At 44.7% G+C, this 15,342-nt stretch overlaps 1 protein-coding gene across 1 annotated transcript; it reads left to right on the plus strand.

Annotated features, from left to right (window-relative positions):
* Positions 1 to 1,724: 1,724 nt before the first annotated feature.
* On the plus strand, positions 1,725 to 12,869 carry LOC112879781 (probable kinase CHARK). Its single transcript, XM_025944182.1, has 2 exons — positions 1,725 to 4,162; positions 11,989 to 12,869. Exons 1-2 carry the CDS (start codon positions 2,016 to 2,018, stop codon positions 12,677 to 12,679), a joined length of 2,838 nt encoding a protein of 945 aa, XP_025799967.1. The 5' UTR covers positions 1,725 to 2,015; the 3' UTR covers positions 12,680 to 12,869.
* The last annotated feature ends 2,473 nt before the right edge of the window (positions 12,870 to 15,342 follow it).

A 15,342-nucleotide genomic window follows, 5' to 3' on the forward strand; every position in this document is an offset into this window, starting at 1 on the left:
TTCTCGGGGCGCCGGGGCACGTCCAGTTGGAAAACGAAGGTGCATCGAAACTTCGCTGCGAGGCATATAGAAGTTGAAACCCTGCCGTCAGCAGGAACTATTTTTTGTACTAGGTTATTTTCGTACAAATCCAGACTATCGCTTGGCCAATTAAAGCACTCCGTTTGTATCAACAAACGTAACAAATCCGAACGGACGTCGAACGTCTGGGCCGTAGCGTTATCGTCAGAGGAGGGGGCGTAGTTGCCCCGATCAATTAATATTTTTACAGTTGGCCCGTTCTGACACGTCGGGTGCTGAGGCATGCATGCCCTGACAGCAGCACTGCACGACGTATGCAGTTGTCCTCAAATGGTGCAGCTAGACAAGAAAAGCTGAAAATAAAAGGAAAATTATTGCCACCGTCCAGATGAGTCATGAATGATTGCTTCACTATACGTGTCATGAAAGTGACATCTCGTAACAATTTGTTACGAGCACATTGTATCGTGCATCTCTTTTCCTCTTTCTTTCTCTCTCTTCTCTTCTCGTTTTCTTCCGTTCTCTTTTGTTTTGCTGTTCTTCATGTACATATATAATACCATATATAACTTGTAATGCTACACGATTCAGGTGACAAAAAGGATATTTTATCCCCTTAATTCACATATAATCGCTCCCCTACACATGCCCGTTAAGCCTAGTATATGGAGACCAGAAACCTTAGGACTATCTAGGTGTGACCGTGTGCCACCCAGAAGTGGGAACTCTAAAAAAAAATAGGGACGTGATTATACATAATTTCTCCTATTTCTAAAGCAAGCAATATTTCTATCTGTTTTTCATCTGTCGCCTCCAAATCCGCTGCGGTTATCAAAATCCTATCAAAATCGGACCAAAACCGTAATAAAACACCCCAAACTGGTGCTCCATATGAAACCTGCAAGAAAACCTTCTAGAAAAAACTGCAAGAAAACTCAAAAAAGCTGTGGTCTCGTGTCCACAAAGGAAAAAAAAACCCTGCCCAGTCAAGATCCATGCGGGCAAATTTTTTTGAAAATGCCCCCAAACTTTATGTTAATCAATCTGCAGTTTGTTTCAAAAGAACTTTTCCTGTTGGCTATTAAAACTTAGTTTTATTTACATTGAAGCCCTTACAACCTCTAGAGGGTGGTATCTTTCATGTTTCTTTCTGTTTTTGGCGATTTTTACCCGGCCCTCATGCGATCGTTGCTATATTTTATTATGCTTCTCATAATATTTTTACTAGTAAAAGTGCCAGTTCAATGCATGAGTGAAGATCATATAAATATATTATCAGTTGCTTATGATATTCCTGTCCTCTATAGGAAAAAAAACAAAATCATGTCACTCTAATGTGAGATCCGGGCATATCAAAATGACATTTATTGAAGACCATTTTTTAGTACTCCTTTCATGGATAGAACATTGCTCTATGTTATAATTGGACGGTTTAATTTGTGAAAAAAGGAAAATTGGTGACATGCTCTTTGTGGATAATCTGTTGAGTTTTAGACTTTCAGTTGCGCTGATCACAATTCACAAGCACAAAACCATAACCTTCTGTTGCAATAGCAAAGGCAACTAATAACACATATTTATATGGTTTCGCCTGTAACAACACATATGTCTAATGGGAACGAAATTATACATAATCGTGTAAAAAAAGTAGTCTATAAATGTAGAATAAAACACTGTGGATATGTGTTGTGCTGGTTGTGTAGTTTGTTTCCACTGTCGTTTGTGAGCCGCGTGACGTTGGAGTTCAGACGTATGGGCGGTTTGGTGAGCTTTCAACTTCAATCAACTTTTGCAATAGAAGAATATAGGGCGGAGGCCTTGTGCTGACTGGTTGGAGAGGCGAAGACTTCTTGGGTGGGGGCGGCGCCGCGCCGGACTGTCGCCGATACAACTCAGCGGCGTGTCCATTGATCTGCTCACTAGCTTCCTGCTGCTTTGTTTGCCGCTGTTGTCTCCCAACCGTTTCGTCGATCGCGCACACGACGCCCTCGATCATGTCGTGGATGCAGAGCGCGCCCCACGGCCGCCGGAGCCGAGCCAAGGCATCGGCGGGGCAAGGGCGCTGTTGGTCTGCTGGTGGGAGCCCTGAGGAGATGACCGGGGCGGTGTTGGCGGAGAAGGGCAGGGCGGCAGCGTGGCTGGACAGGATGCGGCGGCTGCAGCTGCCGGCGAGGACGCTGCAGAGCCACCTGCACAACAGCCACCACCTCAACTCGCGCAATGTTTGGAAGCGCTGCCACTGGATGGCGCTCGTGCTCTGCTGGGTGTTGGGCTGGTCGGTCTTCTCCTTCTGGATCGTCTCCTCCATGAGGTCCCAGATTGTCGAGATGCGCCGCGAGGTGCTCGCCAACATGTGCGAGGAGCGCGCGCGGTTGCTCCAGGATCAGGTCAAGACCAGCATGAACAAACTCCAGGCGCTGACCATCGTTGTCTCCACCTTCCACGACTCCAAGATCCCGTCCGCCATAGACCAGGTGAGCTTCGCGAGGTACGCGGAGCGCACGGCGTTCGAGCGGCGGCCGCTGACGAGCGGGCTGGCGTACGCCCCGCGGGTGATGCACGCCGAGCGGGAGCTGTTCGAGCAGCAGCAGGCGTGGAGCATTAAGATGGTGCGATCCTCCACCAAGACGATGAACTCCTCCTACGAACGGTCTCCAGAGGAGGAGGAGTACGCCCCCATCATCTTCACGCAGGACGCCTACAAGCACGTCGTCTCCGTCGACATGCTCTCGGGGAACGAGGACCGCGAAAATGTGCTGCGAGCTAGAGAATCAGGCAAGGTTGCTCTATCTGCTCCTTTCAAGATGCACAATAATCACACCGGGGTGATCTTGACGTATGCAGTGTACAGTTCTAAGCTTCGCTCAAATGCGACGGCGCAGGATCGCGTACAGTCTGCTATAGGCTACTTGGGCGGTATATTTGACATTGAAACACATGTTGATAGCTTGCTTCACCAGCTTGCAGGCAAACAGTCCATCATGCTGAACTTATACGATACTTCCGATGATAGCCCTATTAGTATGTACGGTACGAATGAAACAGCAGACACTAGTGGCTTGTGCCATACCTGCTCCCTGGACTTCGGTGATCCATCAAGGCAGTATCAGATGCATTGCAGGTTCCTGCAAAGGCCTCCTTGGCCATGGCTGGCAATAGTATCATCGTGTGGAAGTCTTGTGGTTTCTTTACTTATTGGATACATAGTCAAAGGGGCAGATGTTATCCAGGCAAAACATGGACTCATGAGTGTGGAGCAGCAGGACAAGCTGAACGACACAGAGAGGTCCACCAAGTTCATCACAAACGTTAAGGAATTACTATCTAGTGCTAGCAACATTCAGAGTTTATCTTCTCGACTTAGCAACTTGAACATAAAGTTAGGGAGCATTAGCCTTCTCGGATTGGTGCTCTGCATTCTTCTCATTGCTGCTTTTGACCGGCCATTTAATCAGGGTTCGGGCAAGAGAAGGGGGGATGGCAACATAATGCTTAAAAAATTTGGTTGGTCGCGTCGTAGGTTGTTGGTTTCTACGCTCCATGGTAACACTGATGGTAAGGCTAGCAAATATCAGGAAGAGACTACTCAGATACAAAACGGAACAGTCAGGCCCCATCTTCAAGCACACAAGTCAAACATATTAACTACAGTAGGACCCTGGATTGCCATAGTTTCAGTTATCATGGTTGTACTTGGTATTGCTATATGGCTCCTGCTGTGGTGCAACCGTCGCAAGAGAGTGCAACAAAACGATCTGGAACTCTTGGGAGGAATAACTGGGCCTAGGAGATTCCAACTCCACGAGCTGGCGGCTGCAACGAGCAATTTTGCAGATGAGAAGAAGCTCGGGCGAGGAGGGTTTGGCCATGTCTACAAAGGCTACTTGAGGGACCAGGACCTTCATGTGGCCATCAAGGTGTTGTCTAAAAAGCAATCTTCTCAAGAACAATCTGAGCAAGGGTTGAGGGAGTTCAAGGCAGAGGTGAAGGTCATGGCCCAGCTGAGGCACAGAAACATTGTCAAGCTTGTGGGCTGGTGCGACAGCAAGAAACGGCTCCTGCTTGTTTATGAACTTATGGCTCAAGGCAGCCTTGACAAGCATCTCTACGATCCAGAGAAACTTTTAACTTGGCAACAAAGGTACCTTTCCTAACCTCTCAAATCTCGCAGCTTAATTATCTCACTGAACACTATAAACATCATCTATTTGAGCATCTCCAGCAATTCTCCAATAATTTTTTTTTCATATTTTCATGGAGATGTCCCAATATTTATTTCATGGTTATTGGAGTTGCATTTGCAGTTCACCAATAATATTATCCTAATTTAACTACCGTATTAGGAGAGTTTACTCTCCCTTTAGGTCTTATTTAGTTGGAAGGGAATTGAAGGGGATTAGAGGGGGTTGCTTGGGAGGGAGTCCTCAATAAAATCCCTCTCAATTCCCTCAATCCGAGAGGACACTTGTTGGGCACCGACGATGGCCTCCCATTCCCGCTCTCATCCAAGCCTATTCCTCGCCTTCGTCTCGGCCCCTTCCCTCCGTCGTCGGTGCTCTGGTGCCATGATGCCTAGTAATCATTCACCTCGCTCTGATCCTCATGGAGCTGTCTTCTCTAGACTCGATGGGAAACTTTTCGGTCGGAAAATAAAAAGCTCTCTTGGCTGCTTGGTTGGATATGAGGGTCTCTTTTTAGCAATTGGTTTCTGCTGCTGGCCGCTTTCAGCATGAAGAAGTTCAGATTGGCTGAAGACAATGTGAATATTTATTTTCAATCCACCCTTGAAGGTGATCCCTCTCCTTCTCCGCTGCTTGCTTGGAGGATCAGATTTTTTTGCGATCTCTTGCAAATAAGTGGGTTTCTTGGTTCTCAAGCTTGGTGTTATTGCTGCTAGTTCTTTTAAAGTTTCCTTCTTCATCTGCAAGATCGGGGTTTTCAAGAAGCAATCTCTTTCCCAAAGTGTGACTCTGGCCCTTCCTATGACTGCGTGGAAATTTGTAAGAAGAAGAGTTCTTCCTCTGTCAGACTAAGCTTTGCTAATGTGGTCAGGAATTCTAATGCTGCTTGTCTCATTGGGGCTAATGCCATTCCAATTGGTTCTTCTCAGTTTTTGGTTAATAATCCTAAGCAGGGGTTCTCCTCATCAAGCTTGGCTAGGATTAGTCTTCTCAAGGCTTCCTTTTGATCAGAGGACTATTTTACCTGCTGTTAGATAACGATCAACAACTGCTAAAGGATCATTTTTTCAAAGGATTTCTTACCCCAGAAGTTCAGTGTTTGATCGCGACCAAAGGCCCCTCGAGCAAGTTTTCTAAATTTGAATTTTTATTTGACCGGGGAGCAAGTTCATAAGAGCTCTAGCCCACGAGGCCCAAAGGGCGCTCGACACACCAATGCTACACCCAGTCATTTCTTCTGTAAAAGGTGTTTATCTCCCAACCACCCCAGGGTTTCCTGCAAAAACAAGATCAAATGTTGGGGCTGTAATCTTTGGGGACATGTAATGAAAGACTGTCACCTACACAGTTCTCGAAGCTATCTAGGGAAAGTTGACTCTACTCACATCTCCTTCGCACCAAGCGTCGTTGCATCGGACTAGAGTGAAAACCCACGGATTACTTGGTTTAGGCAGCAAAAGTCGATACAGGTGGGGACAACTCTGGTGGACCTCCCATTTTCTCCAGCTTCCATGACCTTGCTGACATAGGTGATCGCCATTGCTGGTACTTCGTTCGAGCAAGAAATAGCATTCCTCAACATCAATCCTACCCCGATGCTGCTCCCGGGGTTCACGTGGGTCATTGTCCAAGGAAGGGCTCCGTTCACTCGCATGGTGACCCCCGGGGCAGTTCCAAGAAATAAGGACCTCGCCATCATCACGGTATCTCCTCCCCCAAATGCAAATATCCCCTTCTTGACTGTTAGAAAGGCAATCCTTGATCTTTTAGTGGATTGCTATGGGCTCCAAGTCAGAGATGTTCAAAGATGCCCATTTGGTAGGGGACATGCTTTTGTTCAGTTTGCACATGTTTCTGATTGGGATGATCTGGTCTGCATAGCCCACATTAGGGGTTAAGCTTTGAGTTTGTTAATCACAACCGGGGTGTCAATGTTAGAAGGGTTAATTTCAATAGGGAATGTTGGCTGATGATGATTCGTTATTTCATTGATTACCATTCCCCTGAGGAGATTGGGGACACAATCAAGTCTTTCGGCAGACTGATGTTCTGGTAGGGGGATAATATCCGGGCTAGAACAATAATTAAAGCCCATATCACTGATCTCATTGATATCCCACATAATATTATAATCTCTGAAGGTGATTATTTCTAGAGCATCTCTTTCATAGTGCAGTGTGAAATTTTATAGTAGAAGTTGATGGGTGGACTTCCCTAGGATGAGGACTTCCCACCAGATGGTTTAGGAGATAAATTTATCTTCTCAGGGATTGGCTTGGGCCTGAACAACCTCTTTTCTGGCCCCTACCCTAGTTCTTGGAGCAGCAACCTGTACCTTAGCTCGAGATCCCCATTGATCAGCAGCAGAACATGGAGGAGGACTTGGAGGTACCAGCTCTTACCAGAACTAATATGCAGATGAGGGAGTAATTGGCTCTGTGCCTCAGCCATTGGCTAACCTTGCAGAAGAAGAAGGAGAGTATCAATTTAGTTTCTCAATTGATCAATGGGTTCTTGATGAACACTCTTCAACAAATTCTATGAAAGCCAACCCTGAGCTGATTATGATTCCTAACCTGAATGAACAGCCTGTTGAGGTTGTGGTTGTGCAGCAAGGGGAGGATGAGGTTGGACAGCAGGAGAACTTGGACCCTGTGGTAGTCATGGGTCTTGGCGCACCAAATGTTGACCTTTTAGGTTTGGCTGATCCACCAGAGAACTTTCTAATGAATGAAAATCCTGTTCAACTTGTTGATGAGGAGCCACTTCCACTGGTCGCTAAGAATGTGGATCTTTCTAGAAATATCTTTAACCTCAACCTGAATATTAACATGGCAAGGGTGTTTTGTTTGGACCACCAACAGGGTGACCCAGGCTTCCTGAAGTTTTTGAATAAAACTGGTTCCCCTTGCAGCAACTGTAGTCTTGATCTGTAAAGGCTGTGGGCCAAATTCTTCTCCCCTGTGGGCTGCCGTGAGTTAACTGTTCAAATTCCAAAAGATTGGGCCTCTTTCTTCCTAGTTATGCTCCTCTCCCTTAACAGCTTTGATTAGGCTAGAAAGTTTCTCAGTTCCACCACTTAGAAGGCTCTGCTAAGGTGTTCTGATAGTTCTTCTGCAATGACCTTTGCTCTTCCCTCCTGGTGCCCTGATAACGCAGAAGTAATTTGACAGAACTTGGAAAACTCCTCTACTCAATTTATTGAGATCACTGATGAGTGCATGGATGGCTCCCCTACAACAAACACCTCTACTTGTAGCACAAGAACCCCACTGGTGGAGACTGAGGTCAGAAGGAGTCCTAGAATCAAGACAAGAAATGGTGGCTACAAGAGTTCCACCTGTAACTCCAAAGCCTGCCTGGCTTGCTCAGCCACACCCTCTGGCCTCTCAATGAAATTGATAAAAGCTATAGGAGAATATGTATGCAAGGTGGCTCCTGGAACTATTTCTGAATCTTCTCTACTAGCCAAGAATGTCAAAGTTAAAATAGTAGGATGTACCAATGTGATCAAGAAGACTTCTGTATCAAAGAAAAGTTCTGTTGGAGGGAAGGAAAAGAAAAAGTTTGACTCTGATGAAGATAATAAAGAAATTCCTTCTGATGAATATTCTAAGAAGAAGAAGAACTGACCCCTCAAGATGGGAAGCTGCTGACTGGTTTTTTTTGCCCTCCTTCGACCAGTGCTTTTAATTCTTTTGTTTTATGTGCGTGTGCCTGTGAGCTGTTGGTTACAAACCATTAGTCATGGTGGTGTCTGGACTCCTATTTTAGTTGTATCTGCTTGTTATGGTTATTTCTGGACATTTCAGATAGTCTTATTCTGGTTATGTTCTGGCTTCCTTTATTGCATGATTGTTCATGTGGTCTGGCTGCTCCTTTTAATTTGTGTGCATCATGAATCCTACATCAAAAAGACTTTGGAATGTTCTAAGCTAAAATATTAGGGGCATTAGCTCTCAAGAAAAAAATAGGATACCATCAAAGGCAAAATTTTGGAATCCAATTGTGATATAATTTGTCTCTAGGAAACAAAAGGTAGCCTTTGACTCAAATTTTTTTAAGAATCCAATTGTGATGTAAATTAGGGGAAAGTATAATTATCTGTGATATTAATTGATTCTCATTCCAGGAAATCTTTCAGAATGAATTCGCACAAAGTGTTAAATTTCTTTGTAATCTCTTAGGAGTTAAGTGGGTGCTAATAAACATCTACGCACCCTGTGTCTACGAAAGAAACTTCATTTTCTTAGAGTGGTTTAGAAATATAGCGCCTGATGATGTGCATTGGCTCATAGTTGGTGACTTCAATCTGCTCAAAGCCCTAGCAACATAAACAAGTCCGGAGAAAATGTGAATGAAATTCTTGCCTTCAATGGAGCAATTAGAAGATTAAGATTAGTGGAAATCCCCCTAAAAGGTTGTAAGTACACCTGGACCAATAAACAACAAAATCCTCTTCTGGAAAAGTTGATTGGTTTTTCACTTTAAAATTACTGCTATAACAAGATCCCATGTCTTCAGATTTGAAAATTACTGGCTATAGTATGAGCAATTCCCCGATGTCCTGCAACATGGTTGGAGCATTCCCACTAAGCACTCTGACAAAGCAAAAGCCTTGGGGGCTAAATTCAAAAACCTGAGAAGAGTGTTGAAGGCTTGGAAGAAGGTTCTCCCAAGCCTGGTAAAAACTATTGCTGATTGTAAAGAGGCCATTCTCTTTTTGGACAAACTAGAGGAAGCCAGGGACCTCTCTCTACAGGAATGGAATTTAATATCTCTTATCCTTGAACAGCTCCAGGGACTTCATGCCTAGCAAAGAATCTATCGAAAATAGAGAGGCGCAATCAAATGGTTGAAGTTTGGTGATGAATGCACAAAATTCTTTCATACTAATGCCTCCATAAAACATAGGAGAAATACAATCACCACCCTACGAGCAGAAAATGGTCAGAAACTCTCTACACATGAAGATAAAGCAAACCTGCTCTGGACATCCTTTAAGAACAGAATGGGAACATCTGAGTTCTTTCATGTGTACTTGAACCTTTCTTCTCTTCTTGCTCCTTTGGAAGGTTTGGACTTTGGAGTGGTTAGAAACTCCTTTCACAAAAGAGGAGATTGATAAAATCATTGCTGATTTACCAATCAACAAATCTCCAGGCCTTAATGTATTTAAATGGTGAATTTATGAAGAAATATTGCCCATTATCTCACAAGTTTTCTATGATTTTTGTGAGGCTTTCTTTGAGTGGAATATCTGCCTAAGAAGTATTAATGTCTCCTACATTATTCTGGTCCCAAAAATTGATTCCCCTCTAGGTGTTGGTGTCTACAGACCAATCTCCTTGTTAAATTCCTCTGTAAAATTCATCACCAAATCGCTATCTCAGAGGCTACAACCGGTTATCCTTTCCTTGATTCACTCAAATCAAAATGGTTTCATCGAAAGCAGAATAATCCATGACTATCTGGCTTGGGCTTTTTAGTACATCTCCCTCTGCAAGAGAACTAAGAAGGAAATGGTTATTATAAAGTTGGATTTTGAGAAAGCCTTTGACAGAATCGAACATCAGGCTATCTTGGAAATTTTGCAGCACAAGGGCTTTGGAACCAAGTCGATTAATTGGTTGGGTTCAGGAACATATGCAGTGCTTCCTAATAGAGTTCCTAGAAAAGTTTTCCACTGTAGAAGAGGAGTCAGACAAGGTGACCCACTTTCACCTCTCCTCTTTGTTCTAGCTGCTGACTTATTACTCCACTCTTCTGTAAACAAAGGAAAGAATGAGGTAAGACTTAAGCTGCCATTTGCAGAAAAAGTTGGAGAGGATTTTCCAATAGTCCAGTATGCAGATGATACTCTTCTCATCATGGAAGCTTGCCCTAACCAACTACTAGTTCTAAAAGAAATCCTGAAATCCTTTGCAAGCTCTACTAGCCTGAAGGTAAACTACAACAAGTCTACGATGGTTCCACTCAACGTCACTGATGAAAGACTTGATGTGCTTACAACCCTCTGTGGTTGTCAGAAAGGTAGCCTTCCCTTCACTTATCTTGGTTTGCCTCTAGCCACAACTAAACTAAAGATAGAGGATGTCCTACCTTTAATTTAGAGAATTGAAACAAGGCTGGTGTGCACCTCAACTTTTTCTCTCACTAGGAGGTAAACTAGAAATGGTCAATTCAGTTCTATCCTCAACTGCCATTTTCAGTGTTGCACCCTCAAGCTTCCAAAAGGGGTCATCAAGCAGCTGGATGAATATAGGAAGCACGGTTTATGCAGGGGCTCGGACTTGAATGTTAAACATAACCACCAAAAGCTACGTGGACCATATGGTGTGCTTGCCCAAGAATGAAGGTGGTCTTGGTGTCATAAACCTTTCAAAACATAATGAGGCTCTTCTCCTCAATTCCTTCACAAATTCTATAACATCCCTTGGGTCAAGTTGGTGTGGGAGAACTATTATTCAAATGGAAAGATGCCTGGCCAACAGAAGAAGGGATCTTTCTGGTGGAGGGATATTGTAAAGCTTTTGGATAAATTCAAAGGGATAGCAAGTGTGACTGCCTAGGATGGGACATACATTCTCCTCTGGAGGACCTTTGGAATGGTGTGGTACCAAAATGGCAGTTTCCAGAGCTCTTTTTATCAGCCAACGACCCATCCATTTTACTTAGATCAGCAAATTCTTTACCAGCCCCTCTAATCTCTTCCTCTTACCACTCTCAATAGAGGCATTCCAGCAGTTTCACCGGCTTTCTATGAGGCTAAATGATTGGCAACCAAAGGATGAGCCAGAAATCTAGACCTATATTTGGGGAAATTCTATCTTTTCAACTACTAAGGCTTACCAGGCACTTATTGGTCATAATAGGATTCATCCCATTTTCAAATGGCTGTGAAAAGAGAAATGCCGATTAAAGCATAAAGTCTTTTTCTGGCTACTCCTACAGGACAGAATCAACACAAAAGATTTGCTACAGAGATGAGAGATGACTTTGGAATCGGTCACTTGCGATCTCTGCATCTTACAAAGAAGAGAGACATCAACACAACTAATACTTAGATGCAATTTCACACAAGCTTGTTGGGTTTCCATAGGGGTTCACTACATCACTACTAGATCTTTGACTCAGATGCTTAGCAGAATCAAAAGAACTTTGGGAGTCCCTTTTGGCTTGGAAATTATCATCTTAATGTCTTGGTGCATTTGGACAACCCATAATGATTGGATTTTCAATGACCTCCACCCAACAGTTCAGGTTTGCAAGTCGAAGTTGTGCAAGAAGTACAAGTTTATCTCACTGAAAGTCAAACAAAACAGAATTGAAGAAATGTAAGCTTGGTTGGCTACACGACATCCTCGAGGATGGAGTTGTCCCGGATTCTAGACATTTGCATTTAGTCTTGTTTTCGTTCTTTTGTATTGTAACTTTCTTTTTTATTGGACCTGTAAAACTATGTTTGCTTCTTTTACCTTTTTCTAATATATTTATAATGAGTAGGGGCGCGCCCCTCCCGTTCCCATAAAAAAATTCCCTCTAATCTCATCAATCCCCGCATGGAGGGGATTAACCGGACAAGTTCTATTTCGAAAGAGTTAGGGTGGATTATTGGTTTATCCTAATAAGGAAAAGGTAAAGCTGGTTCACGTACTGGAGCATTATTTTTGCACAAACTTCCTAATATATTTTTGCACAAACTGCCTAATATCTGGAGATGCTCTTCATCTATTTAATTTAGCTGACAGTATCGCTACGCATGTAAAATTTGGCCGTGGTATAGGTTCAAGATTGTACTTGATCTGGGCTCTGGTTTGCTCTACCTCCACCGTGACTGCGAGAACTGCATTGTGCACGGAGACATCAAGCCTGCAAATGTAATGCTTGATGCGTCACACAACGCGAAGCTCGGTGACTTCGGGCTAGCAAGGCTCGTCGAGCACGGGGGAGAGCCGCAAACAACACAGGTAGTCGCAGGGACACCCGGATACATCGACCCGGAGTTCGTCAACAACCGCTGGCCTCGCACCGAACTGGACGTCTACAGCTTCGGCGTCGTCCTCCTGGAGATCGCCTGTGGCAAGCCGCCGGCGTCGAGGCAGCCGAACGGAGCTTCATCGCTGCTAGCCTGGGTCCATGGCTTGTACGACCATGGCCTGGCTCTTGATGCAGCAGATCGGAGGCTGAACGGCGAGTTCGATCGGCAGCAAATGGAGCGCGTGATCGTCGCTGGCCTCTGGTGTGCGCATCAAGACTCGACCCAGCGGCCGTCCATCGTGCAAGCGATGGATGTTCTGCGATCTGCGGATGCGGAGATGCCGGTAATTCCGGCAGCGCGTGAGGCCCGGCACATTCGCTCCATGGAGGAACAGGCTTATAGTGACCTGCCGGTTGAGGATCGTTCTGTGCGTGGAGTCACCCCAAGTGCGTATTTTACTTCCAAGGATTCAGTTTATCTACTTGCAGAAGAATGACGAACACTTTCTTGCGAATAGCAGGATTATGTTCACATGCTTCCATTTGGATTGTTTTTGTCAAAGAGCCTGTTGACGTGCCATTTTTTTTCAGACTCTGCTGTATGTTTTTTAAAAAGCTGCACTATGTATTGTGTGTGTATTCAGCACTCTCCAATGTCAATCGCTGGAAAAACGCGCGTGCTTGCCAGCTTAACCGCTTAATAAATGGGTGTCGCAGCTCATGTCGTCGGAGTGAGAGCTTCATGGAACAGGTGGGGGTGTTGGTGATGCCATAGTCCAACACATTATTGTCAACTCAATAATATGGCCCAATTTGCCCAATCACACAGCACACCACACTGGTAATGGGTCAGTGTACATGGTTGCAGGAGCGAGCCCGGTTTCTTTTCTTTTCCACATTTCCTTTTTCCTTCTAGTATTCTTGATTCATATTTAGCATGTTTATGATTTTATTCTTTTCAACGAATTTTCTAACAGTTGTATCAGCATTTTCATACAAAACAATGGTTTCAACTTAACGTTTCTAAAACTTTCCAGCTCAACAAAATTCCACGAGAAAAATTGTTCCTGCACCAAATATTATAGATCATGAGACAGATTGGTTTAAGCTTCATGATTAGAATGATCCATCTTAAGTAAAAGATAATTATAGATCTTAGACAAATGTTCCAGCTTGATAAGAAAAGATTTTAGCATAAATCACTACTGCAAGGACCCCATGAGTGCGGGGGGGGGGGGGGGGGGTGGTGGTTGTACCAGGGGTCAGGGTGATGGGTAGGTCATCATCACCAGATCAAGAACCTGCAGTAAAACTCAGTCAGCACTGCTGGCTCGTAACACGAACTTGTGGTGCTGACCGAGGCCATCATCGTTTGTTCGTTTCCCAAACCACCAAGGACAAAAAATGCTGGCTTTAATAAAAAATGTTCCATCTTCATGACAACAAAATATTCTACCTTGAATACAAAATATTCTAGAAATTTAAATATATGAGGTAGAAGTAATAAAATTAAGCATTAGATAAGGAAGAAGGAATATTTGCCCAAGACTAAAAAGAAAATAGAAAAAAACACGTAGCCACCGTCCTCCACTCTGACGAATCGAAGACAACCATCCTCGGTAGTCATGCATGGAGACAACAATATGATCATAGGATGAAGATGGCAAGCGAACAGCACGGATTGTCTTGGTAGCCAAATCATACTTGAGGATTCTGGTGCTCATCTGAACCAGAAAATGAAATGAAGTCCCTGCAAAGGGCCCCTGGCACCAGCTTAATGCCGCAACAAGGGTGTTGTACAGAAGTCAGCTCGGTCCAAGCACCAGCTTCAGGATGAGTAGACACAGGCACACGATCCTAGCGCTGTCAATGCCGAAGATGACGAGCAACCACCTGCAAGAAGTGGCAGCCGAGGCGACTAATTCCCATGGTGGCATGGGAAACCCCACGACTAATCGGTGATGGGTCCCATACGAAGAACTCTTCATCATCTCCATGTCGAGGAGGAGGACGTGGATACGGCAGGAGTCAAGCATGCGCCAACTACTGCAGAAGTGGTGTCAGCGAAGGATGGGTAGGAGGCGGAGATGGGGACGAAGTGGAAGTTATCGCCTGTATGGTTGCTGAGGAAGTCCAACATTGGGGTGGATTGATGGAACTTGTGGAATCTGCGGCGGACGACAAGGCTAGAGATGAGGCAGCACAACCGCTTGGAAACTAGGGTGGCATAGGGTCATCCATCGACTATATCCGTACCATCATCGACTTCGGGGCGGATACCCACTCTTCATCTGCATCAGCTATCTTGTGCTGGCTCGAAAACCGCACAAATAAGGTTTTTGAGCCGGCACAGCAGATGAGCTCTCCAGCAGTGAGTATGAATGCCATGCTAATGATTGCCTTCTATCCAAATAAGGGCCGGCCTATTGTTTCTATGGAGCAATTAAGTCAAATGCCAGCTTAGTTTTTATGCCATGTAATCTAGCTCATTTCTGTTGTAGTGGCTGTGCACGTGACATGTTTATTAGGGCCCCTAATAATATGCATTCTCAAAGTCAAAGTTTGATAACCAATCACATTGTGAAAGTCTAAACACTGATAACCCATTTTAATTTTTCTCCAATACTGTATTTTTATTAACATGAGTTTATAGTTTATGGTACCAATGTGACTGTAAGAAAGGCACAATGGTCTTGTTTAGCAGCTTTAAATTTTAGTTATCCCCTCTGGAGTTTAAGTAAAACAACAAACTATGGTAGACACTAGAGAGAGAGAGAGTACACGGTTCATCAACTGATTGTATTTTCATATTGTCTCTGTCTCAACTTGTGCATTAGATTCATGGTATCAAATTATAGTTGGCCATCTGGGCCGGGCCACACGGGCGGCACGAAGCCCGGCCCGAAAAAGCCCGGCACGAGCCCGGTCTGGCACCCCAGCCCGTGCTTGGGCCGCCACCCCAGCCCGTAGTGCCAGCCTGGGCATGGCCCGTTTAAAGAGTTGGCCCAATCGACCCGTTTAAATAAGAAACCTTAACTCAAATTCCCCATTTTCCTTCCTACCTGCGGCCGCTGTTCTGGCTCTCACGCGACCTTGTCCCCTCCAGCTCCTGCGTGACCTCTCCCCTCCCCCGGCGTGCACCCTCTCCCCTCCGCCGGCC

The sequence above is a fragment of the Panicum hallii genome, chromosome 2 (genome assembly GCF_002211085.1).
Source record: "Panicum hallii strain FIL2 chromosome 2, PHallii_v3.1, whole genome shotgun sequence".
Classification (NCBI taxonomy): Eukaryota; Viridiplantae; Streptophyta; class Magnoliopsida; order Poales; family Poaceae; genus Panicum; species Panicum hallii.